This window comes from Anoplopoma fimbria, chromosome 13 (genome assembly GCF_027596085.1).
Source record: "Anoplopoma fimbria isolate UVic2021 breed Golden Eagle Sablefish chromosome 13, Afim_UVic_2022, whole genome shotgun sequence".
NCBI classification, from domain to species: domain Eukaryota; kingdom Metazoa; phylum Chordata; class Actinopteri; order Perciformes; family Anoplopomatidae; genus Anoplopoma; species Anoplopoma fimbria.
In genome coordinates this window covers 28,498,504-28,524,488 of record NC_072461.1, presented here as the reverse complement: position 1 = coordinate 28,524,488, position 25,985 = coordinate 28,498,504, and the positions used below count along the sequence as shown (strand labels likewise).

The window sequence follows — 25,985 nt, the reverse complement described above, 5'->3', positions numbered from 1 at the left end:
GTGAAGCTTCACCACCAGATGAAACCAGGGACAACCTCCAGTGTGTTAAAGCTGCATTCTCTCTCCTGTCCACCAGGGGGCGACTCCTCTGGTTGTATAGAAGTCTATGAGAAAATGACTCTACTTCTCTCTTGATTTATTCCCTCAGTAAACATTGTAAACATGAGTTTATGGTCTCAATCTCTAGTTTCAAGTCTTCTTCAATACAGCATGATGTTCATTTAGTAAATGATGCTCCATTTAGAGTCAAACAGACCATAAAGCAGGGGATGCTTTAGGGCGGGGCTACACACTGATTGACAGGTCCACACCAGAGACGTATACGACGTCTCTACGTCAGTCCATATATGGTCACTTCCTGTTCACTGGTTGCAAAAAAACAAGATGGCGACGTCCCAATCTCTAAACTGGAGGCTTCAAAACGTCCACAAACCGACAGGAGACGTCATGACGACTCGTCCACTTCTTACAAACAGTAAGAAACTCAATCAAACTGCTCCTCTGAGCAGCAGAAGTGGAGACACCCAGACAAACACTACAATTCCCATGATGCACCTGTTCGTTCAGACTCCACACCTCCAGATTGTGACACAGAAGCTGCGTTCCAAATGACAGACGTTCTTATTTCTGTCTTTGGTTCTGTTTGATGGACGCATTTTATTTAACTGGGACATCCCACTCTGAAGACGGCACCTTGAACTTTGACCTTCTGTCAGCTCTGCAAAGGATTGTGGGTAAGAATAACCAGAGAAGCTTCATGCTGTTAAACATTATGAGAAGATGCTGCTGTTATCTGCAGCCTCTGTTTCCATGGCAACTGATGCTCTCACACACACACACACACACACACACACACACACACACACACACACACACACACACACACACACACACACACACACACACACACACACACACACACACACACACACACACACACACACACACACACACTGATGTGTGATGTGACATCTAACGTGAGAACAAAGGAACTCAACAAGAGATCAGGAGGAAGAGAGGAACTATGAAAGGAAACAAGGACACATTCAATTCATTTATTTAATAAAACAGAGACATGAAAATAAAGAAAGGACCAACTGAGACCAGGACCAACAGAGACCAGGACCAACAGAGACCAGGACCAACAGAGACCAGGATGAACTGAGACCAGGATCACCAGAGACCAGGATCACCAGAGACCAGGACCAACAGAGACCAGGATGAACTGAGACCAGGATCACCAGAGACCAGTATGAACTGAGACCAGGATCACCAGAGACCAGGACCAACTGAGACCAGGACCAACAGAGACCAGGATCAACAGAGACCAGGATGAACTGAGACCAGGATCACCAGAGACCAGGACCAACAGAGACCAGTATGAACAGAGACCAGGATGAACTGAGACCAGGATCACCAGAGACCAGGACCAACAGAGACCAGGACCAACAGAGACCAGGATGAACAGAGACCAGGATGAACTGAGACCAGGATCACCAGAGACCAGGATGAACTGAGACCAGGACTAACTGAGACCACCTCAGTCCATCTTAATGTTTAAACTAGTTTTAACTTGTGAACTCGTTTCTTTAACGATAAAGTTAAATTGAATCAAACTGCTCTAACAGGTTTGATTGCTGACACAAAGGTTCTAAGGAGAACCTGTTGAACACTGAGGTTCTACGTACATTTAAGACAGAATCCAAGTTAAATGTATAAAAGTAATATTTAATGACCTTTAATAACCTCTAGTTCAATATAAGATCATATTTAATGAGTTTCCTTAAATACTAAGTCTGGCGTGAGGCTGTTTTAAGGGTCTCATGTTGGTGTACTAGTACATCCAATACACACAAATAAAGTACTTTGTGCTCAGTGAATTATTAACTGTAAATAAGATCATAATGAGGTCATAAATAATAAATATTAATCCAAGGAGTTCTTATTATAAACAAAGTGAATAAGGAGACGAAGCAGCAGCGTTTCAGTTCGGACAGATTTCTTTATTGAATGAAGCAAAAACAATGAAGAGAGTTTAAATCCCCGATTATGAAAATAAATAAATCATTTTCTTCGTCGCAGACGCACATCTGTGCTTCTGCTGCTCTCTGGCCTCACTCCTACATCACAGGCAGGAGGTTTTAGTTCCTGCTGACATTCAGTTCATTCAGAGGAAAACAAAAAACAAAAACATGAGACGCTTCGTTTGGCACGAGATGAACGCTCGCGAGAGAGAAGAGGAGGAAGAGGAGGAAGAGGAAGAAGAGGAGGAAGAGGAGGAGGAAGAAGAGGAGGAAGAGAAGAGGGGGAGGAGACAGAAGCCGATGAGTTAAATCATAACCAGCAGTGCATTTGGTTGAGCTCATGTAGGGACACCCAATGGCGCAGACCTCCACCATTTTAACCCCTAACATAAAGAAAACAACAATAAAATCTCAATGTGCGAGTTAAGCGTTGCCATGGTGACTAATTAATTACAGACTTTCCCCTTTAACGAGCCGACACACCTGGTGAAAGGCCCAAAACAACAAAAACACCTCCACCTGCTGGAGTGATTACACTCATTTCATCCAGCTAGCCGGGCTCCCATTCGTTTCCAATGGGGAGCGCTAACGATGCTAACGATGCTAACGAGCCATCAATCAAAAACTAAAAAAGGTTAAAATGTTTCCTGCAACTTCTTGATGAAGAGTGAGAGGGGAGTGATGATGATGATGTCATACCTGCTGACCTGCTGTTACACAATACAGCTGGAGTGTGTGTGTGTGTGTGTGTGTGTGTGTGTGTGTGTGTGTGTGTGTGTGTGTGTGTGTGTGTGTGTGTGTTTGACCTTTACTCTCCGGTTCAGGCTTCACTGCACCAGAGTCAACGTTGCCTCTCAGTTTGTTTCATGTCGCCACTTGTTCAACTCAGGCAACTTCGTAGAGCAACGTGCAGCAGCAACCTGGTACTTTATCAATTATCACCAGACTCCATTCAAAAAGTTGCTGTTTTTAAACATTTCATTCAGAGATCGTTCTTAAAAACCTGATTTATTTAAAATCAACTAAATTTGAAAACTGCAAAAAGTTGAAACATAAAAGAAAGAAATCTCCTGTAATGTTGACGGAGGACTCAAGAGCAACTCGACCTTTGACCTGCTGGGTTTTTACTTTCATGATAAAACTTTGTATTTTTCTATCTGTGTACTTCAGAATCGTGTTGTTTTTACTCAAAGTACTTCATATCAGCAGTGTTCTAGCAGTACTGATGGATCAACGCGTTGCTCATAAAGGTGTTGCCGTGGTGGTGATGAACACAGTACACACAGTAGTACACAGAGTACTCCAGAGTACTAGTATATACAAGGAATAAACTAGTATGCATATATTGAGTCGTCAGTACACACGTAATACTACATACTGATACCATAAAGTACACACTGCATCATAACTTTGTTTTGATCTCAGTGAACAAATATCAGTTTTTATTTATCAATCAAATCAATAATCAATCATTTATTAAATCAATATGAGATTTATTCATTGATGATAGAAACATTTGGATCATCTCAGATTTCATCTTTCATTTCCTCTGATGTTTGAGTGATCAATAAAGGCCTGGAAGCAGACAGTACTGCTGTCAGTACTACAAGTACTACAAGTACTACAAGTACAGTAGTACTTAGTACTCATGTAGTAGGGGTAAACAGTGTGTACTATGTAGTACGTTTCCTACAGTATGCAGTATTACTGTGTGTGTAGATGCAGTCAGAGGGGGGGGGTGTATTCCAGGTGTGTCAGGGGTCAGAGGTCACAGGTCTACTGCTGGTCTTTATAGGCGTCCAGGCCGAAGGCGTTGTCAAGGAAACGCCTCAGCTCCATCAGGTGAGCCTTCTTGTTTCCTGTCGCCGGGGCCGCCGCCGGGCCTCTGCCCGCATACCTGAGACACACAGAGAGGTCAGAGGTCAGAGAGGACTGATACCTGATGATGATGAGGATGATGAGGAGGAGGAGGAGGAGGAGGAGGGGGTTACCAGACGGGCTTGGCCCTCTGGATGGTGGTCCTGATGCGGGGCTTGACGTAGTCGTAGTAACCCTGGTTCTTGTGCTCCTCCTGACACCAGACCAGGTCGGCGTTGCAGAAACGCTCCGACTCGGCCTTCACCTGGTCGAACGGGAACGGAGACAGCTGGAGAGAGAGAGGGAGGGGTCAAAGGTCACGGGACTGTTAGAGCATTAAAGGAGAGAGAGGGAGGGGTCAAAGGTCACAGGACTGTTAGAGCAGGAGGAGCGATATTATCTACGGAGGAGGAGGAGACGTCATGTGTGTGTGTGTCTGTATGTGTGTATATTGTGTGTGTGTTTTGTTTGTGTGTGTGTTTTGAGTGCGTGTGTGTATTGAGTGTGTGTGTGTGTGTGTGTGTGTGTATTGAGTGTGACGTGTGAGTGTGTGTGTGTGTGTGTATGTGTGTATATGTGTGTGTGTGTTTGTGTGTTTGTGTGTGTATTGTGTGTGTGTGTGTGTGTGAGTGTGTGTGTGTGATGTGTGTGTGTGTGTGTGTGTGTATTGTGTGTGTGTGTGTGTGTGTGTGTGTGTATGTGTGTGTGTGTGTGTGTGTGTGTGTGTGTATTGAGTGTATGTGTGTGTGTGTGTGTGTGTGTGTGTGTGTGTGTGTGTGTGTGTGTGTGTGTGTGTGTGTGTGTGTGTGTGTACCTGCTCTATGCGTGCGATAGCCACCGTGTCCTCCATTCCTCTGCTCTTCCTCTCTTTGGTCAGCTCGTAGTAAACTTTCCCCGTACAGAAGATCAGACGCTTCACCTCCTCAGGACGCTCCGACGCTGAGCCTCCCTCTGGGATCAGCCTCTGGAAGTGAGTCCCTACGAGGAGGAGGAGGAGGAGGAGGAGGAGGAGGAATTAGTAATTAATAATAATAATAACAACAACAGTCATAATAATATTGAATGATAATATTATTTTTACCAGGCAGCATATCGTCAAAGCTGGCTCTGGCCTCTGGGTGGCGCAGCAGAGATTTGGGAGTGAAGACGATCAGCTGGAGAAACAAACAGGAAGTTTATCATGTCAGGTGTTTCAAAATAAAAGTCATTAAACAAAAACAACAACACTGAGGAACAAAGAGGAGTTCGGCTAGAAAACAGAACATTCATAAAGAAAGAGACTGTGTGTGTGTGTGTGTGTGTGTGTGTGTGTGTGTGTGTGTGTGTGTGTGTGTCTCACAGGCTTCCTGTATGGGAGGAGGATTTGTCTTCTGAGGACGTGGAAGTAGTTTCCAGGACACGAACAGTTCACAACGATCCAGTTACAGTCGTAGAGCTGACGCACCGCAAAGTCCTCGGTGAGCGCCTGACGGAGGAAGAGGAGGGAGAGGAGTTAGTTTACAACACCTGGAGGGCAAGGGTCATCCTGTTCCACTTTCACAATAAAAGCTGGGTTTGGGGTCCGTTAAAGGCTTAAAGTGACTTCCTGTTTTACCGGCATGACGTCGGGGTCGTCGTTGCACATCTGGAGGAACCTCTCTGGACGAGCTGAAGAATGTTCTGGACCCTGAAGACACAAACACACGCTCACGTTAAAGAACGTCCACCAGGGGGAGCTGTTCCTAACGCTGACGGACATCTTTAGATTTACATATTCATGCTCTAAAAAAGTTATTTACCAAAACAATATTTATCATCATTATCAATAACTCATAATTATAAAGTTTATTATGATAATAATAAAGTTGTGTTTGTTTAGATACCGTAGTCTCAGATATGTCTGTGTGTGCGTTTGATTTGCTCACCATGCCCTCCATGCCGTGCGGCAGCAGCAGCACGATGCCGTTCTGTCGGACCCACTTGGCCTGACCCGGACAGATGAACTGATCGATGATGCACTGGGCCGTGTTGTGGAAGTCTCCGAACTGAGCCTCCCACAGGATCAGAGCGTTGGGACTCGCCATCGCAAAGCCCAGCTCAAAGCCTGAAGACAGGGAAAATATAATATATTAATATCCATTTATATTGATTTGTATAAAGAAGGTTTACTATCTGCAGACATAGCAGGTAAACAGAAGGTACGGATGAGCAGAGCGGCCGGACTCACCCAGGACTCCGTACTCGGACAGCGAGCTGTTGCAGACGGTGTAGGGGGCCTGGTCTGGAGAGAGGTGGTTCATGGGGATGCAGGTCCTCTTGTCCACGTTCTGGTCGTGGAGGACGTGGTGACGGTGGCTGAAAGAGGACAAACAGGAGAACTCACTCTCAGCTCTTTATCGCTGAGGGAGAGCTGAACCTAATCACATCTGAGGTGATTTACTTCTTCATTTATATTTTCTGATCCACATCTCAGAGGTTTATATTAATAGTAATACTATACTAATATGAACATTAACATTATCATTATATAATATTAATAATATAATTAATATATTTAATATAATTATTAATACTATTAATATAACTATTATATGAATGTAATATTAATATTATATGATATTAATATTCTTTTTACTGCAATTTTATTTGAAGTGACTTTACAGATTCAGATTATTAATAAAGTGAGGAAAAGAGGAGGTTCAGGGACCAGGACTCCGTATCAGAGGAGGTTCAGGGACCAGGACTCTGTATCAGAGGAGGTTCAGGGACCAGGACTCTGTATCAGAGGAGGTTCAGGGACCAGGACTCTGTATCAGAGGAGGTTCAGGGACCAGGACTCTGTATAGGTTCAGGAGGAGGTTCAGGGACCAGGACTCTGTATCAGAGGAGGTTCAGGGACCAGGACTCCGTATCAGAGGAGGTTCAGGGACCAGGACTCCGTATCAGAGGAGGTTCAGGGACCAGGACTCTGTATCAGAGGAGGTTCAGGGACCAGGACTCCGTATCAGAGGAGGTTCAGGGACCAGGACTCCGTATCAGAGGAGGTTCAGGGACCAGGACTCCGTATCAGAGGAGGTTCAGGGACCAGGACTCCGTATCAGAGGAGGTTCAGGGACCAGGACTCCGTATCAGAGGAGGTTCAGGGACCAGGACTCTGTATCAGAGGAGGTTCAGGTTTACCTGAAGGTTCCTCGCTCCACATCCTGTCCAGACAGTCTGATGTGGATTCCCTCCTGCAGCAGCGATCCAAAGGCCATGTACTCCCCCAGAGCCCAGTCCACAGTCCGGTTACGGACCATCTCTGCTCGGTTCTTCAGGATCCGACTCAGACCTGAAACAACGAGTCCGGTTCACAGAGAGCACGAAACCTCAACAGTTGATTTCTGACATTAAGACAATTATTTGTTTTCTGAAATGTTTTTAAGCGTGTCTGACCTCCGTGGATGGTGAAGTCCTCCACGGGGACTGACGAGGCCACGCCTCCGATGTGGTTCAGGTTCTCTTCAGTCAGACCGGTGGAGGGGCAGCTCATGGACTTTGGCTGTCCGTCCAGAGTGAAGAAACCTGCAGAGGACAACAGTTACACTAGCTGACAGAGAACCAGGACCTGAGACCAGATCCTCACCGGGACCTGAGACCAGATCCTCAACCGGGACCTGAGACCAGATCCTCAACCGGGACCTGAGACCAGATCCTCACTGGGACCTGAGACCAGATCCTCACCGGGACCTGAGACCAGATCCTCAACCGGGACCTGAGACCAGATCCTCAACCGGGACCTGAGACCAGATCCTCACTGGGACCTGAGACCAGATCCTCACTGGGACCAGGATCCTGAAGCCCTGATCTGACCCTGCAGACACCAGGTCCTGACTCTGGTACCCAGTCTGATGTCTCATGTGTCTGTCTGGTGGTCCTCACCAGGCCATGGGGAGTCCAGCCAGTGCTTGATGTGGAGGATCTTCTCGTCTTTGGAGCGATTGTACGCCTCCTCACAGATCTTATCATATTTGGCGATTTCCTCCTGAAGAACGAGACGGAGAGTTTATTCAGTCTTCACGTTAATATTTCATTTCACAAACATCCACAGAACCCTCTAAAGACTCTCTGATGAGGAGACTTTCAGGGAGGAATCTGATGAACATTGATATTTTGAATATAGTTTGAATAGTCAAACACATAACTTGTGCACAGTTTCAAGAAGGAGAAGCAGAAGAAGAAGAAGAAGCAGCAGAAGGAGAAGCAGGAGGAGAAGCAGAAGAAGAAGAAGAAGCAGCAGAAGGAGAAGCAGGAGGAGAAGCAGAAGGAGAAGCAGAAGGAGGAGAAGCAGAAGTTACCTCGTACTCCTGGCGGCTCACTGCTCCCTCTGCGATCAGTTTCTCTGCGTATTTCTGCAGAACGGGTTTCTGCTTCTTGATCTGTTTGTACATCAGCGGCTGAGTGAACATCGGCTCGTCCATCTCGTTGTGACCCATCCGGCGGTAAGACACCAGGTCCACCACCACGTCCTTGTGGAACGTGGCCCTCCACTCGGCGGCCACCTTGCAGACGTAGATGACGGCCTCGGGGTCGTCGGCGTTGACGTGGAAGATGGGGGCGTTGACGACTCGAGCCACGTCGGTGGGGTACGGAGAGGAGCGGGCCATACGGGGGTCTGTGGTGAAGCCGATCTGCAGAGACCAGGAGAAGCTCCGTCATTACGTAGCCCCGTTTATCACCGGCTGAGTCTAACGTTGTGTGCGGTTGTTACCTGGTTGTTGACGACCACGTGCACGGTGCCGTGCGTGGTGTAGGACGGCAGGTCAGACAGGTGGAAGGTCTCGTACACGATGCCCTGACCCGCGAACGCTGCGTCTCCGTGGAGCAGGATGGACATCACCTGGACACACACAGAAGGAGAGCGGCGGGAGGATTAAAGACAAAGATGGAGTCGTTTTCTGATTTCTTTATATAAACCCTAGTTTCCAGTGGCGTCTCTGAGGAGGAGTAAAGCGCTCGTCCGTCTCACCCGGTTGCCGTCGTTGTCTCCGCAGTAGAACTGCTCAGCTTTGGTCTTCCCCTGGACCACCGGGTCCACGGCCTCCAGGTGAGACGGGTTGGCCATCAGGGACAAGGTGATGTTCCGGTCCGTCACGCGGTTGATACGACGATGGTACATCCCCAGATGGTACTTCACGTCTCCAGAGCCCTGAGGAGAGAAACCATAAAATAACCAAAAATAACTTCCTGCAGGTCTGATGATTACAATCTGCTGTTATAATAGCATTAATAACAGTAGCTTTAATAACAGCTGTAATAACAGCAGGTTATTTACCTCATCAGCTGCTTCCAGTTTGGAGTCAAACTGACAGAAAATCTGTTCCAGCTCTTTACGGATCACGTTGGCCAAAACATTCAGACGACCTCTGAAAGAAGGAGGTCAGTGTATATAAACATGTACAGTATATGTATATGTATAAATACACACGTATATATTTATATAAGTGTGTGTGTGTGTGTTACCTGTGAGGCATTCCCATGATGACGTTCTCCACTCCGTTCTCAGAGGATTTATCAATGATGGTCTTCAGAGCCGGGATCAGAGACTCACAACCCTCCAGACCAAAACGTTTCTCTGCAGACCACTTCTTCTGCAGGAACTCCTCAAACCTGCACACACACACACACGTTTAGAACATGTTAATAACACGTTAAAATCACATTAATAACATGTTACCACAGCTAACACGGTGGTGTTGTGGTAGGTGTAGAGGTGTTTACCTGGTGGAGCGGACCATGTGGTAGGTGTAGAGGTGTTTACCTGGTGGAGCGGACCATGTGGTAGGTGTAGAGGTGTTTACCTGGTGGAGCGGACCATGTGGTAGGTGTAGGGGTGTTTACCTGGTGGAGCGGACCATGTGGTAGGTGTAGGGGTGTTTACCTGGTGGAGCGGACCATGTGGTAGGTGTAGGGGTGTTTACCTGGTGGAGGTGTAGGGGTGTTTACCTGGTGGACCATGTGGTAGGTGTAGAGGTGTTTACCTGGTGGAGCGGACCATGTGGTAGGTGTAGGGGTGTTTACCTGGTGGAGCGGACCATGTGGTAGGTGTAGGGGTGTTTACCTGGTGGAGCGGACCATGTGGTAGGTGTAGGGGTGTTTACCTGGTGGAGCGGACCATGTGGTAGGTGTAGGGGTGTTTACCTGGTGGAGCGGACCATGCGGGCCAGCAGAGTCCTCTTCTCCTCCAGATCAAACTGCATCCCTCCTGGAGTCTCAAACTTCTGTCGGATCCACTGGCACTGCTCCAGGTCGTTGATGAACATGAACTCCACCCCGACGTGCTGACAGTACGCCATCTGACCGACAGAGAGGAGTCACCTGAGTCACCTGAGTCACCTGTACAGGTAACACCCACCCAAACATCCGGTGGCGGTCTGTGTTTACCTCCAGTCGGCGGATGATCTCCTTCAGCGGCAGAGCGCTCTCTGAGCCTCCGATGAAGGTGGTGGTGGGCAGCCGGAACACCTTGTCCAGGTCGGACTCATCCAGACCGTAGAAGCCTACATATCCCATGATGCACCACAGGACGGGAAAGAAGGGGAGGGAAAGTGGGGGGAAAAAAAGAGGGAAGGAGGTGAGAAAAGGTTGCAGGAATGAGGGGAGAGGACACCAGAGAGATGGACAGAAACAGAAAAATAAAAAATAAAAACATGCATAAATAAATATGAATGAATAATAAACACAAAACGCATCAACAGAGAGAAAATAAGCATGCAGAAGAAGAAGAAGAAGAAGAAGAAGAAGAATGAAGTGACGGCAGCAGAAACAGGTGGTTTGGACGGGTCGAGGATCAATATGATTAAAAAACAAAAGTAAAGGAGAGACATCGTTAGTGTCATTAATCAGGTTCACACATCAAACCACACAAGACAGAACTCAGGATCAATAATAATAACAACAACAACAACAACAACAACAACAATAATAATAAAATGAGAAAATGCAGCAAAGAAAACATTTAAAAACAGTTTGAAGGTGTGTCGTTTGTTCAGACGGGATCAACAGGTCGATGTTCAAACATGTTAAAGAGGTTCATTATCTTTATAATAGTTCAACGGTCTGAATGTGGCTTCAGTGCAGAGACACAACAACACAACGATGCTGCTATTTATAATATTTAAAACAGTTCGCTCTCAACCTTTTCATTTATTCGTCTAAATGTATTTTTGTGTACAAAAGTCCTCTGAGACACTTTGTTTTTATGAAGATAGTTCAGAGGAAGATCTCTCCACTGCTGCTAAACTGATAGTTTAAGTTTTATGTAATATATTTATCAGTCTCTGAAAAAAGGAAATATTTCACTAAAACTTATGTGTGTCAATTTCAAAAGGACATAAATACGAGTGTGGATATCTCTCAGACAGTTTGCTCTTTGATTTGTTTCTGCTCAAACTGTTTGCACTTCTACTTCTTTACTGTATTTAGTGTCTTTGAGAAAAGACATTTTGGACTAAATATCAGAAGCAATATCAGGAACAGAGCGACTAAAGTCTGGCCTTCAAAGTAAATGTTTGAGTTCATGCCTTTAAGTTTCAGTTTAGACCTTATTATTTTATTAATGATGTATAACTAGAGAGCAGAACATTCTATATGGTCACTGTTATTGACAGAAACAAGAGAAACATTAAAGATATTTCAAAGGTTATTTAAAGACGGTGAGTTTGTTCACTTTTACTGTCAAAGATCTCTAATAACAATTTAAAGTTTCTCTGTTTAAGATTTCTTGTTTCCTGAATTCATATATATTTTAAACCGTTTATGGAGCGAATAGTGTTTGAAGGCATTGACATTAATAGAATATTATTATTTAGAGGAAGAAAGTGGATTCTTATGATAAAACCTTGTTTTTTGTTCTCTGCACTGACGTCACCGAGAACACCAGCTTGTTTTTAAACTTTAGTAGAGCGGTTAAGCCCCGCCCCTTCTGATGGACCGACATGAGACCGAGAGACAAAGATTTTGTCTCTCTTTCTTTCACATGGCGGTCGACCAGAAGGGGGCGGGGCTTCACCGCTCTGAAGAGCAGAAATAAAACCCTCTGGTTGGCCACAGAGAGCAGCGATGCTTCATGACAGCGCGGTGAACATGAGTGACATGTTGGGTGTAACTTAGTGACTTCAGACTGATTAATGCAACAGTTAGTGGAGGAAGTTATGAAGGAGAGAGGACAGAGAGGACAGAGAGGAGGAGGAGGAGGAGGTGTTCTGAGTCTTAACTCAGGTTCAAATCTCTCCGTCATCCTTAGAAACATCAACACGACCACCTTAAATGTTGCTCACCCAACCGGCCAATCACAGGGCTGTGCTGGGCAGACTGATTCAGCCAATCAAGAGAGCCGACACAGTTCACAGAAGAAACACAGCCGTCACAAACCAATCACATGACTGACAGCCAGACCGGCCAATCACGAAGCAGCGTCTCTCTAACACGACAGCAGGCAGAGCTCCTCATTCACTTTCCTCACTTCCTTCCCTCGCCTCCTCCTCCTCCTCCTCCTCCTGGTTGTAGGAGAGGAGAGGCAGTGAGGAAATATAAAACAGGACAACACTCTTCTTCTTCTTCTCTAAAACGCGTTCACTGCAGACACAAACGTGCGTTCTGAAGTTTACCGCTCTGTCTGCAGCCGACACTAATTTGTGACAGGAAGTCGGACTCTGAAACACAACAACACCAAGGCTGGAGGAGATTTTTTTATTTTATATATATATATATATATATATATATATATATATATATATATATATATATAAACATACTGTAAGGTCTTTAATCATTAGTGGTGGCAGGATCAAGTGGACATTAAACATATAAAAGGTCAGACTTAATAGAATAAATGAGATTTATATTATTTAGTCACATCTAACAGCTTCACTTTCAATTGTAAATAATTAAATCAAATGTTATACAACCGTTAAATGGTTATCAAACCTTTGTTTTATTGAATCTAATTGCAGTGAAACTGAAACTGTATTTAAAATGATAAAAGCTTTTCCAAAATCAAAGATTGAAACTCTTGATTTAGTGCAGATTTACAGCTGACGGCTCAGCTCAACATTTAAACTGTTTTCATTCCCTAAAAGTTAAACTAATTTGATATTTGTTGCGTTATGAGTGGAGTCGTGATCTGAAGACAATCACACCGTCTGACCGACACTCGTTTAGTTAACCAGAGTTATAAACCAGCAGCTCGGAGACCCAGCCCTCGTTAGAACTAGAGTTATATTAGTAACTGCTGATCTCTGTATTCTAAAAACACCGTATAAGCCAACACGCTAAATAACATTTTCTACAAGTGATGCACCCGTTTGTAAAAATACAATAAATATTCTAATAATCTAACTAAAGAACAACATTTTATTGCCCACAAAAGGTTAAATTCCATTATATGTAAGAAGTGAAACCTTTCAGAATAAAAGACTCCTGTGAGGAGTTCATCAGCAGCAGGAACATTTAAACCGGTGTTACAAACTGACAGCGAGACGTCAGGGAAACAGTTTACAAACGCACAACCATAAAATGATTAACGCGTGATTTAATCTGACCAACATGATTTAATCTGACTAACATGATTTAAACTGACAAGCATTGTCAAAACACACATGTTAATTTTGATTTTATAATTTTATATTTTGTGGTTTATGCACCTTCTTTCCTTCTTGTTTTATATAAAGCATAACTGTCCTTTTTCAATTATATTTGAATCTGTAATTTAACATTTATAAAAGTGTTTTATAAATAAAGTCTGTTTGCTTTAGTCAGATGAGAAAAGTAAAAATATTACCGTGTAATAAAAAGGACAGAAGAAGAATTTGATCCTGTAAACCTGGTGCATTCACTCATGAGTATATTAATACGCATGTTTACCTGACTTTAGTGTGTTTTTCTCTTCCATTATTTAATTATATTGTAATTATTGCTTTCTATATGTTTTTATGTGTATTTATTTATTCATATTTCATTTTAGGTTAATTTTACTATCATGTCAAATCAGTCATTTTACTTGAATGTACATCTAAGTTGTTGCATCTTTATTATATTTTAATTACCCCTTTCTTTCTACAAGTACATTTGTGTGTATCTGTACATCGGTGTATTTTTAAATGAGCATCCCTTAAATAAAAAAAATAAAAAAACCTCCAACAGACAATTCAATGAGAAACTACATGTAAATATATTGAAAGCTTCTTACATTAAATACTTCAGGTTCATTGTGTTCATGTTAGAAATATTAAATGAATGTTTCACCTGAAGCACCTTCTCTTTCATCATTTTGTGGCCACAGTTTTAAATCATTTCCTGACGTCACCTTGTAGATGAACTCGTCCATCAGAGACGTCTGCTAACTGTTCTACTGTTTACTGGACTGAGCAGCAGCTACAAGCTAACGAAGCTAACTACATCACACAGAACAAGCAGGAGACATTCAGAGAGGTCAGAGGTCAGAACTTCATCATGTTTAAAGAAGAAAAGAAGCTGAATTCTGTTGATTTAACTGTATATTTGTGTCTCTCTGGGTTTCCTCTGGACGTCTCCTGTGTATTGAGGCATTAAAGGGATATTTCACTGAGGTTCACCGTCTGTTATCACAAAATAAATGCAATCTGTTCACAAAGAAGCCGTCACCACCACACGGGAATAACAGCTAAAATGAGGATCCATTATTTATTTTTTGGGGACTTTACAGCATTTTGTTTAATGATCATTCTATATTTCAAATGTTTGAGGGGTCAAATATTTGAAATGACTGTACAAGTACTGTTTTTAAAACATATTTTCTGTTCTGTGTTGTTTGTCTGTTTCAGCTAGGAGAACAAAGAACTTTATTAATCCTGAAGGTTTATTCCCTGTTGTTGGATCTTATTGCATATTAATGACAACAAAGACTTGTGGAAAATGTTCTGATAAAATACATGTATTAAGTTGTGTAAAAATAATATTTACTGACCTACATATTTGTATAAACAACATTAATCCTAGTATGTGTAATCTTCTTGTTTAGTCTAATTTATAATATGATAATAACCTACGAGTAGCGGTGACTGAGTCACTGATACTGGACGGCGAACATTGTAGAAACAATTCTGATAAAAGAAAAAACGGTGAACATAATGAAATATCACTTAACTATCCCGTTCTAAAGTTCAGCGACCTCTACAGGACAGGTAGTCAGAAACAGACCCTGCTGTCTGCTGGACTGATGACCGGTCCAGCAGACAGCAGGGTCTGTTTCTGACGTCCTGTAGACGTGGCGTTCACACTACAGATGAGCTACTGGCTTCAGGGCGCAGCGCGGTGACACACCAGCGTGGTCGTCTCTCGTACCTCCTACCGTTAGGATTCTCAGCCTCTCTTTGAACACAGCCAGGTCTGGAGGGGTCACCAGCAGGGGGCAGCATAGGGAGAGACACCCGGATACGTTAGTGACCTTTAACCTGACGACACCATCGGCTATTTACACCACCGCAACAACCGCCTTCAGCTACGTCAGAGCACAGCGCCGGCATCTCAACGTCTCCACCACCTTCTCATTGGCTGGATAAAATCAGGGTGTGGTTTATTAAAAAGGTGTGATTTCAGAGTGAAGAGGTGGAGAATGAGGGATGCAGTTAACACCATGCTGAGGAAACAGAAGCCACACAACAACCAACCAACACTGACGGGGTTCCAGACAGGAAGTCATTCTGCACAGGGCGCCGTCGCCACATCAGGGATGAGACCGGTCCCTGAACGCAACACTGACCTCATTGCAAAACTATTGTACACAAACCAGCAGGTCTGATCTCTAAACATGGTTCATCTGCTCCTGCAGCATTAATCATTGTGTAAAAGATGTTTAACAGCGTGAGGGATGAACAGCGATGTCAGACGGTGAATCAGGGTTTTACTGCAGTAAAAGCAGACAGAGTCCAGTCAGGCAAAGCTAAAGCTAATTAGCAGTTAGTTAGCTCAAAGGAAGAGACGGACCAGGTCACAGCTGAAAAACGACTGACTTAGTATCGCAGAGTTATCTAGTCTGATAGGACTACAAAACTAAATAAATAAACAGATCTTTTAACATGGCAAAGGTAACTGAAACAACGAGCCAATCAGGACGCAGCTGAGAGCCAACGTGTCTGAGCAGAAGCCAATCAACGAGCAGCAGCAGCTAAACACAGGTCAAAGTTCAGCAGCAGGTTTCTACCATCAGATCAGAGACGCTAGCACAGTTAGCACAAAGCTAACAGCTCAACACCGACCGATCCACACGATGCCGACAGAGTCTTTCAACCACATCACATGATCTTCCTCAGCAGATGGAGCTCAGACGTTCAAATCTAGTTGGCTCATTCTTACCTCGGCGTACTGGGGGGATTGTAATAAATAAAACATTTACCAGAAAAAGAAAAAAAAACCCTCCATCAATAAACCACAGTGCTTCATTTTACAAGCATCATTTTTTTGTAGATTCTTGACCCTGGAAGCATAAGTTCAGATCTGAAAGCTCCAGGAGAGTTACTAAATGAACCTTGTGGTGAAACTTTAATCTCGACTGCTGTTTTTCGGGTCAAACTCGAACTTTGAATCTCAACTTTCAAGGAAACATAAACAGGAAGTAGATAAAGTGCTCATCTGAAAACTCCATCTGCTGATCAAGACCATGTGTTCTGATTGAAAGCTACTAAAGGGATCATTAAGGATTAACTTCAATACCATCTTATTGATTCTGACCCACATCTCACGCTTGTTCCTTTATAACCAGAAGTAAAAGGATTAAATCCACCAACACTTGAGGGCCAAATCTATTTCTGACAAATTAATCCAATTAAGATCTTTAACGACAACAACGTGACTCAGGTTCTCCGATCGTTTTAGGGAAGTTGAAGTCCTCAAAGGGAACTTTATCATATCGTCAGTAAAGAGGAAAGTTCCAGTTTAAGAAAGTTTCAGAAAGTTCAAAGACTCAAGAAGGTGTTTTTATGCAGATTTAAGATTTTGAAACATTTCTTATATAGTGGGGCTCAAAACATTAATAATTTAGAGGAATCGGGCAAATGAAGATACAAGCATGACATTTGGTGTTTGTTCTCCAGAGGTTTCTGAACAAATCTGCCCAAAATCCAAACTGGATTTTTCTGAAATTTCTCAGGGTGCTATAAATCAGCAAAATCTACTCAAGCAGGTTTTAAAAAACAAAAATCAGTACAAAGACACAAGACTCTCTGTAATAAAATCAACTTCATGAGGCGAATTTTGTGGAAATCTTGAAAAATTGCCGGAAATCTTGAAAAATTGCCGCCATCTTGAATTTTAAAAATTGCAAATCGTTGGGCAGATTTGATAAATAAGAACAACTCAGCCAACTTGTAATGCTTGTATCATAATCTGCATGTTTCTGTTACAATAACAAGAAGGTTTCAGAAATTGTTCCAGAAAGATTATTTCTAGTTTCTGCAGATAGTTTCAGTAACATTTGAGTGTATACGAGAACGTTAAGCAACAATCGAGTGTATACGAGAACGTTTCAGCAACAATCGAGTGTATACGAGAACGTTTCAGCAACAATCGAGTGTATACGAGAACGTTTCAGCAACAATCGAGTGTATACAAGATTTTTCCAGGAACATTCGTGTGTACACAAGAACGTTTCAGAAACAATCTCGTGCATACGAGAATGTTACCGAAACATTTGAGTGTATACAAGATTTTTCCAGGACCATTCTGGCGTATACGAGAACATTCCAGCAACAATCGAGTGTATACGAGAACGTTCCAGCAAAAATCGAGTTCCGGGTACAAACGAGAACCTTCCTGAAGTTTCGGAAACAGTTATTGTACAGTAGAAGGTTGAAGAAATTCTACTGACGTAGAACAAGGTTTCAGTTTGAGAAGTTCACAGAGAGACATGTCCTCTAACAGACGTTCCCCGGACTACAGATAGTGGTTCTACAGAGAGGACCAGGAGACAACAGGGACAGACGTGATCGGAGGGTTCTGCTCCTCACCCAGCTTGTCCGAGGACGTGATTATGTCAGTGGGGACACACGAGTCCAGATCGGCGTCCATGATGCCGAGGGGGTCCAGCTGGGCCACGTGGTGCCCCCGGATCTACAGGGAAGGACAACAGCACAGAGCCCACCCGGGACAGGAGGAGGAGGAGGACAGGATGGAGCGAGATGGAGGAGGTGAAGAAGAGGAGGAGGAGGAAGAGGAGGAAGCAAGATGCAACGAAATAACCAGAGGAGGTGGGATGGAAGATTTGTAAAGTAAAAAGACAAAGACCACCACAAACAGGATTAGACACAAGACCAGGAGAGAGAAGACCAGAGGAAGAGGAAGGAGAGAGGAAAGAGGGTGGGTGGGTGGGGGGGGGGGAAGAGAGCATTAACACCACAAGCCAGAAGAGTTTTCTCAGTTCTTAAGTCTCACCGACGTCCTGGAAGCCGGCATTCACCGGAGCATCATCAAAATTCACACAGCTGATTCCCAGAGGATCCAACCGGGCATTGTGATGCCCCATCACCTACACACACACAACACACACACCTGGTTATCACAACACTGACTGGTGTCAGGTGACTGGAGGTCTGCACGGGTCCACGTAGCTGAATCCAGTCTAATCAGGTCCAGGAGGGTCCTGATGGGAAGCTGCCTGTGTTGGTCTTTAAAAACTAAAACCAGGTCTGACCTTTAAAGGTGTAACGATATCTGTATTTGTTTTGAACCGTTTGGTACGGGACTCCTGGTTCGGTTATGACCCAAACATCTGTTTATGTTTACTACTTGTTCACACGCCGAACAGAAATTCGGGGAAGTTTTCTACCTAAAGACTGATTATAAGAAGTGATTCACTGTGACGTCTCTCGTTGGTTTGTGGACGTTATGAAGCCTCTACTTTGGTGTTTTGGTCGTCACTATGTTGTTGTTTTTGCCACCAGTGAACAGGAAGTGACCATATATGGAGTGAGGAGGAGTGACGTAGAGACGCCGTATACCTCTCTGGTGTCGACCTGTCAATCAGTGTGTAGCCCCGCCCTAAAGCATCCCCTGCTTTATGGTCTGTTTGACTCTAAATGGAGCATCATTTACTAAATGAACATCATGCTGTATTGAAGAAGACTTGAAACTAGAGATTGAGACCATAAACTCATGTTTACAATGTTTACTGAGGGAATAAATCAAGAGAGAAGTAGAGTCATTTTCTCATAGACTTCTATACAACCAGAGGAGTCGCTTCAAAACCGTTGTTCTGGTTCAGGACCCGTGTAGACCTCCATTCACCACTTTAGCTATCCGGTTTCTCAATAAGAAGAGTCAAGACTTGATGTTCATAAAACATCAATGTTTCTATCATAAAAATGTGGTTATTCAAACTAGTAACTGAACTTGAATCATAAATCCATCTTGGAAAAACACTTCCTGCTTTCAGGTTGAGAATCTCTGAACTACATCATCGACTATATCAAACGTATCCTGAGTTTATTAAGAAATACTCACATTACAACTGATATAAACAGAATGAAGATTATAAAACAACTTCTAATAAAAATAATAAATATCAATTTAAAGATAGTCTAAAGATCCAAACTTAACAAATAACTCTGTTAACTAAGACCAAACAAGCATCTGAAACAGAGTTGGCTCCACATCAGATGAATTTCTGGGGAAAAATGCACTGTAAATATCACATTAAACAATAAAACAGGAAGTGCTCAGCACCTAGAAATAATTACAATAATAACAGTTATTAATAATAAACATAAAAATCACCAGAAATGAACTTTTAATACATTTCATTCAACCTCAACACAGGACATCCACACAAAATAACTTGATGGTTAGTTCAAATGAAATCAGTGGTTCTCAACCTTTATATCTTGTGATCCCACTAAGAAATATATCATCTGTATTTAATTATTTTTAAAGTTAACATTTAGAAGAATTTACCAGAGAGATTAAAGGGAAGTCTGACAAAATAAACATGAAAATAAACATTTTCTACAGAATGAGGTTTTTTTTTTCTGGCTCTTATTTTCTCAGACTTCTCTCTTGAGTTCAAATATAAAAACACTCCAACGTGTCCCCCTGAAAAAGGACAGTTTGAGACAGTATCTCAAAACCTGGACCTGAATTAATGGAGACACTTTGACTACATGGAGACTAATAACAGATACAAACTATCTGCTTCCATGGCAACAATATACTTCCTGTTTACATCTTCCAAAGCATCATGGGGAGTGTAGTTTCAAACCCTGATTTTGGCCCTTTGTGAATTATTATAGTAACGTGTGTGTGTGTGTGTGTGTGTGTGTGTGTGTGTGTGTGTGTGTGTGTGTGTGTGTGTGTGTGTGTGTACCTGGTAGGCTCTGATGAGCGACTGGACGGCCAGGTGATCCTCCACCAGCTTCTCCACGTTGGGCTGAGCTCCCACCAGAGAGGAGAGCTGAGGAGCAGCAGACAGACCCAGAGGAGACTGGTAGGCTGCTCCTGGAGGAGCACCGGCGTTAGCGTTCCTGAAGAACACATCCCACGACTGGAGGGAGGAGGAAGAAAAAAGACTTAATAAAACGATAGCAGAGCCTATTTTGTAATTCATCGTTAAAACTAATAATGACTAGATTGGTTTTAATCCATAAAAATACAATGTTTTATTTCCTCATCATTTGAATGGTGTGTTTATATGAAAAAAACCCTCACTATAAATCACTATAACAAAGTAAAAGTATAACATTTAGTATTTTTAATGGTTTTATGACTTCAGTTGAAATGATTTTTGGGACAGTGGAAAATAAAGAATATTGTGGCTCCTTGTAGACCAGCTGTTATAATCAAACAACAAAGGGATCTGTATCTGACAATATGGATCATCAATGATCAGACACCTAACAACGTGATCAGGGATCAATAAGAGTTACATTTGCTCCCTTTATTATTTTGTTCTGATCTGATCGGTGAGTTTTTGATCCATTGCACTCCAACTATAAACTATACTAAAGTAGGAGCAGATCAGTGTTGAACTTCTCTTTTCATTCTCTCTTTACTCTTCTCATGACAACTTCTGTCTTTTTCTTCTTCTTTCTACTCTGAAAGCCTTAAACCAGAAGAGGATGACTCAGCTGGAGGAATCCATCTAAACCCCTCACTGTCTCCTCTCTGAAGGAGAACTCGTGTTGTAGTTCTACAGAAACAAACAGGTTTCTTCACTCAGTGACTCACGAGTCCAGAATGAGCTGCAGAACCACAGACTCCACCCGCCTCATAAACATCTCATTCCAGTGAGAACTCACCATCAAACACACATTAAACTGATTCAAGCGCTCCCTCACATTCTACCACTTCTCTCTGTGGAGTTCAGCTTTGCTCTGAAGTTCTACAGTTTTCTGTTCTTTGATAAATTAGGGTCACTTATAGTTCTGTTCTTTGGTACTATGACAGGAGATACTGTGTGGAGAGATGGAGGCAGAACCACCGACACAAGATGGATGAACAATGTGAAGGAAATAAATGAGAAGAGCTCAAGAGGAGACACGTTGATGTGACAGCAACAAGATAAGAGAATGAAAACAGTGAATACAGTCCTCACAAAATATCAAAAAGAACCAATAAGAGTATCGATAAGAGTACTAGTATATAGATAAAGTATTGCTTCTCCAAGCTGTTATATTTTAGTTTTCCTCCGTTGAAGGCAGAAAAACAGTTTCACTTTTGTTCTGAGACGAGTCAGACGGGTTTCATCCAAACAGAAAGACGATCCATAACCCAGAAACTATGAAGTCAGTAATAAAACTCAGACTTTTTCCATCAGACGTCTCAGCGGCACATTAAGAGTCAAAACAAACAGCAGCTCAGACTCATAATGAAGCCAAAGTGAAGTCAGTCCTTCATGCAACACATTAAAACAATCGGATAAAAAGATTGTTTTATAACTGCTGATGAAACAAACCTTTAATCTCATGTATTTAATAATTCAGTCATGTGAATCCAGTCACATCACAGCAGAGCAACAACACGTATTAAGGTGCTTTATTTTAAATATTTTATGTATTTTTCAATCAACTTCCTGTTGATGTTAAACCGTCACAATAATCCAACCAAAGCTTTTCCAGCAGCCGTAGTCTGTAAACTAACAGATATTAAACCTGTACATCTATATCATAATTAGTAAACATGCTCTGAAACTTAACCAAAACTAAACTAAAGTTGAATTTAAACTATTATAACTGCGAGTTAAATGTACCTTTGTCTTTATATAAACATGATTTGAAAGTTCAGCAGTCAGAACAGAGAAATGTTTTTAGGAACAGTAGAAAACCAGAAACCACCGTGGAGCAGGGAGACAACGCAACGCTTCTCTGAGCAACACAAGGACTTAAAGATGGAGGACAACAGGAGGTGAAGCTGTGACCTGCTGGTTCTGGTCTGGAATAACAGGACTACATGTCCAAAGAGAGAATAACAGGACTACATGTCCAAAGAGAGAATAACAGGACTACATGTCCAAAGAGAGAATAACAGGACTACATGTCCAAAGAGAGAATAACAGGACTACATGTCCAAAGAGAGAATAACAGGACTACATGTCCAAACAGAGAATAACAGGACTACATGTCCAAAGAGAGAATAACAGGACTACATGTCCAAAGAGAGAATAACAGGACTACATGTCCAAAGAGAGAATAACAGGACTACATGTCCAAAGAGAGAATAACAGGACTACATGTCCAAAGAGAGAATAACAGGACTACATGTCCAAAGAGAGAATAACAGGACTACATGTCCAAAGAGAGAATAACAGGACTACATGTCCAAAGAGAATAACAACACATGGAGAGAGAATAACACATGTCCAAAGAGAGAATAACAGGACTACATGTCCAAAGAGAGAATAACAGGACTACATGTCCAAAGAGAGAATAACAGGACTACATGTCCAAAGAGAGAATAACAGGTCCAAAAGAGAATAACACACATGTCCAAAGAGAGAATAACAGGACTACATGTCCAAAGAGAGAATAACAGGACTACATGTCCAAAGAGAGAATAACAGGACTACATGTCCAAACAGAGAATAACAGGACTACATGTCCAAAGAGAGAATAACAGGACTACATGTTCTGATGACTACATGTCCAAAGAAGTAACAGACTACATGTCAAAGAAGAAGAACAGACACATGTCCAAAGAGAGACTCATGCTTTTACTGTGAAGGAGCAGCAGGAAGTCCACACTGAACAACAGAGTCAGACCGTAACAGTCAGACAGTAACAACAGAGTCAGACCGTAACAGTCAGACAGTAACAGTCAGATAGTAACAACAGAGTCAGAGCGTAACAGTCAGACAGTAACAGTCAGAGTAACAACACAGAGTCAGAGACGTAACAGTCAGACAGTAACAGTCAGATAGTAACAACAGAGTCAGAGCGTAACAGTCAGACAGTAACAACAGTGTCAGACCGTAACAGTCAGACAGTAACAACAGTGTCAGACAGTAACAGTCAGACAGTAACAACAGTGTCAGACCGTAACAGTCAGACAGTAACAACAGAGTCAGACCGTAACAGTCAGACAGTAACAACAGTGTCAGACCGTAACAGTCAGATAGTAAACAGTCAGACGTAACAGTCAGATAGTAACAACAGAGTCAGACCGTAACAGTCAGATAGTAACAACAGAGTCAGACCGTAACAGTCAGATAGTAACAACAGTGTCAGACAGTAACAGTCAGACAGTAACAGTCAGACAGTAACAAGTCAGACAGTAACAGTCAGACAGTAACAGTCAGACAGTAACAGTCAGACAGTAACAACAGAGTCAGACAGTAACAACAGAGTCAGACCGTAACAACAGTGTCAGACAGTAACAGTCAGACAGTAACAGTCAGACAGTAACAACAGGAACTCGTCCCGTGTTAATAATCCTGATACATCATGTTTTGGTGATAAACAGTAAACAGGACGCTGCCGTCTGGATCAGAGTTTAAAGAGTTTAAAGAGTTTAAAGAGTTTAAAGACATCACACTGATGGTCGCTGTCTTTAACTCCCACACTTCAGAGGACCAAACTGACATTTTCATATTATTATATTATGGTTGCTATATAACAATATTATTATATACACCATATACCATGATTTCATTAAATGTATTTGTATTCCTAAAAAATCACTAATTTGCCTCAGAGGGCTTTACAATCTGTTCATCATACGACATCCTGTCCTTACACCCTCACATCCTCTGTCCTTACACCCTCACATCCTCTGTCCTTACACCCTCACATCCTCTGTCCTTACACCCTCACATCCTCTGTCCTTCCTTACACCCTCACATCCTCTGTCCTTACACCCTCACATCCTCTGTCCTTACACCCTCACATCCTCTGTCCTTACACCCTCACATCCTCTGTCCTTACACCCTCACATCCTCTGTCCTTACACCCTCACATCCTCTGTCCTTACACCCTCTGTCCTTACACCCTCACATCCTCTGTCCTTACACCCTCACATCCTCTGTCCTTACACCCTCACATCCTCTGTCCTTACACCCTCACATCCTCTGTCCTTACACCCTCACATCCTCTGTCCTTACACCCTCACCTCCTCTGTCCTTACACCCTCACCTCCTCTGTCCTTACACCCTCACCTCCTCTGTCCTTACACCCTCACACCCTCTGTCCTTACACCCTCACATCCTCTGTCCTTAGACCCTCACCTCCTCTGTCCTTAGACCCTCACATCCTCTGTCCTTAGACCCTCACATCCTCTGTCCTTACACCCTCACCTCCTCTGTCCTTAGACCCTCACATCCTCTGTCCTTAGACCCTCACCTCCTCTGTCCTTAGACCCTCACATCCTCTGTCCTTAGACCCTCACATCCTCTGTCCTTAGACCCTCACATCCTCTGTCCTTAGACCCTCACATCCTCTGTCCTTAGACCCTCACCTCCTCTGTCCTTACACCCTCACATCCTTTGTCCTTAGACATATACTCCCCCTAAACAAACCCTTTATGATGTACAGGTGTTTTTATGAAGTACAGTTTGTCCCGCTGTGTAGCTTCCAGCTAGTTAGCTTAGCTGATAACAACAAGGTCACAGAGTCTGATCTTTACGTAACAACATGACATGAGACACCATGTGACCTCCAAGTTCAGGAGAGTCTTCATCAGAAATATTAACAACGTTGATTCTGTGGCAGAAAAGTATGAAAACATTAAACAGAGCCAACAGTCCAGATGAATAACGGTTCTTATGATTTAAACTCTGCAGGTAAATCTCTCGATCCACCAAATCCACCAAACTGCAGCTGCCGGAATGTTTATATCAAATTCTGAACATTTTGATTGAACATAATAAAAAGATGACGATTATCACGATTTAAAATTAATTTGTTTATCATTTTTTTCCAGATTCCAATTTTTTCTCTCCAAATTTCACAGATAAACGTTAAAATTATGTTTTATGTCAAATATGTTTCACGATTTCAGCACATTTTGTCATCAGAAAAAGTGTCTAATTATATGTTGGAGGACAATGATCTGTGGGTTTCTTCTTAACTGACACAAACAGTCGTATTCCTGAACGCTGCAGAAACAAACCACTAACAGCCCAGCGTTCTCTGACAGTGAACCTCCGTCATGTGACTGAGCCTCAAGCTGCTATTATTAGTCAGCTCGTCCTTTAAAATGTCCTCCGGCTTCATTCAGTCCTCCAGGGGGCGCTACAGCGACTCACTGGTCATGTTATGAAAACACACCTTGGGTAAAATGTTGGATTGTTTTCTTTTAAACACACGTTACCAGAAATAATAATTATGACGTCAAAACTGTGATTTTATTTACATATTGTGCAGTAAAATGTACATTTATAAGGCTTCATAGTGTTTATATTATACGACTAATGATCACTTTAAACTCAAATGTATCTGTCCGTTATTTTCTGCAGCAATCGGTGAGTAGTTTGGTCTGTAAAATGTCAGAAAACGGTAAAAAGTGACAATCACTTTCCTTAAATCCTGACGGCTCAACAGAACTTTAAGGTTAAATTAACGTAGACCGTCTACGCCCATCCGGACCAGTAGACCACCATGATTGACCCCTGATCCTGGTCCCCCTCCA

General features: G+C 42.7%; 1 protein-coding gene across 2 annotated transcripts in view; it reads right to left on the bottom strand.

The window, feature by feature from the left end:
• Positions 1-1,982: 1,982 nt before the first annotated feature.
• ogdha (oxoglutarate dehydrogenase a) overlaps positions 1,983-25,985 on the bottom strand; it is a 26,151-nt gene continuing 2,148 nt past the window's right edge. The window contains exons 3-22 of one of the 2 annotated variants that reach the window (XM_054610285.1): positions 20,233-20,409; positions 17,882-17,984; positions 10,284-10,399; positions 10,041-10,195; positions 9,363-9,509; positions 9,175-9,265; positions 8,869-9,048; positions 8,611-8,739; positions 8,198-8,530; positions 7,782-7,884; positions 7,296-7,424; positions 7,041-7,191; positions 6,088-6,215; positions 5,786-5,964; positions 5,476-5,547; positions 5,221-5,346; positions 4,963-5,035; positions 4,696-4,859; positions 4,016-4,170; positions 1,983-3,921 (exon numbers count right to left, since the gene is read on the bottom strand). In XM_054610285.1, the coding sequence (XP_054466260.1) occupies positions 3,801-3,921; positions 4,016-4,170; positions 4,696-4,859; positions 4,963-5,035; positions 5,221-5,346; positions 5,476-5,547; positions 5,786-5,964; positions 6,088-6,215; positions 7,041-7,191; positions 7,296-7,424; positions 7,782-7,884; positions 8,198-8,530; positions 8,611-8,739; positions 8,869-9,048; positions 9,175-9,265; positions 9,363-9,509; positions 10,041-10,195; positions 10,284-10,399; positions 17,882-17,984; positions 20,233-20,409 (2,832 nt within the window). In that variant the 3' untranslated portion in view covers positions 1,983-3,800. Of the gene's footprint in view, positions 3,922-4,015; positions 4,171-4,695; positions 4,860-4,962; positions 5,036-5,220; positions 5,347-5,475; positions 5,548-5,785; positions 5,965-6,087; positions 6,216-7,040; positions 7,192-7,295; positions 7,425-7,781; positions 7,885-8,197; positions 8,531-8,610; positions 8,740-8,868; positions 9,049-9,174; positions 9,266-9,362; positions 9,510-9,620; positions 9,814-10,040; positions 10,196-10,283; positions 10,400-17,881; positions 17,985-20,232; positions 20,410-25,985 lie in introns of those variants that run through there. The other variant, XM_054610286.1, reaches the window with a different exon arrangement.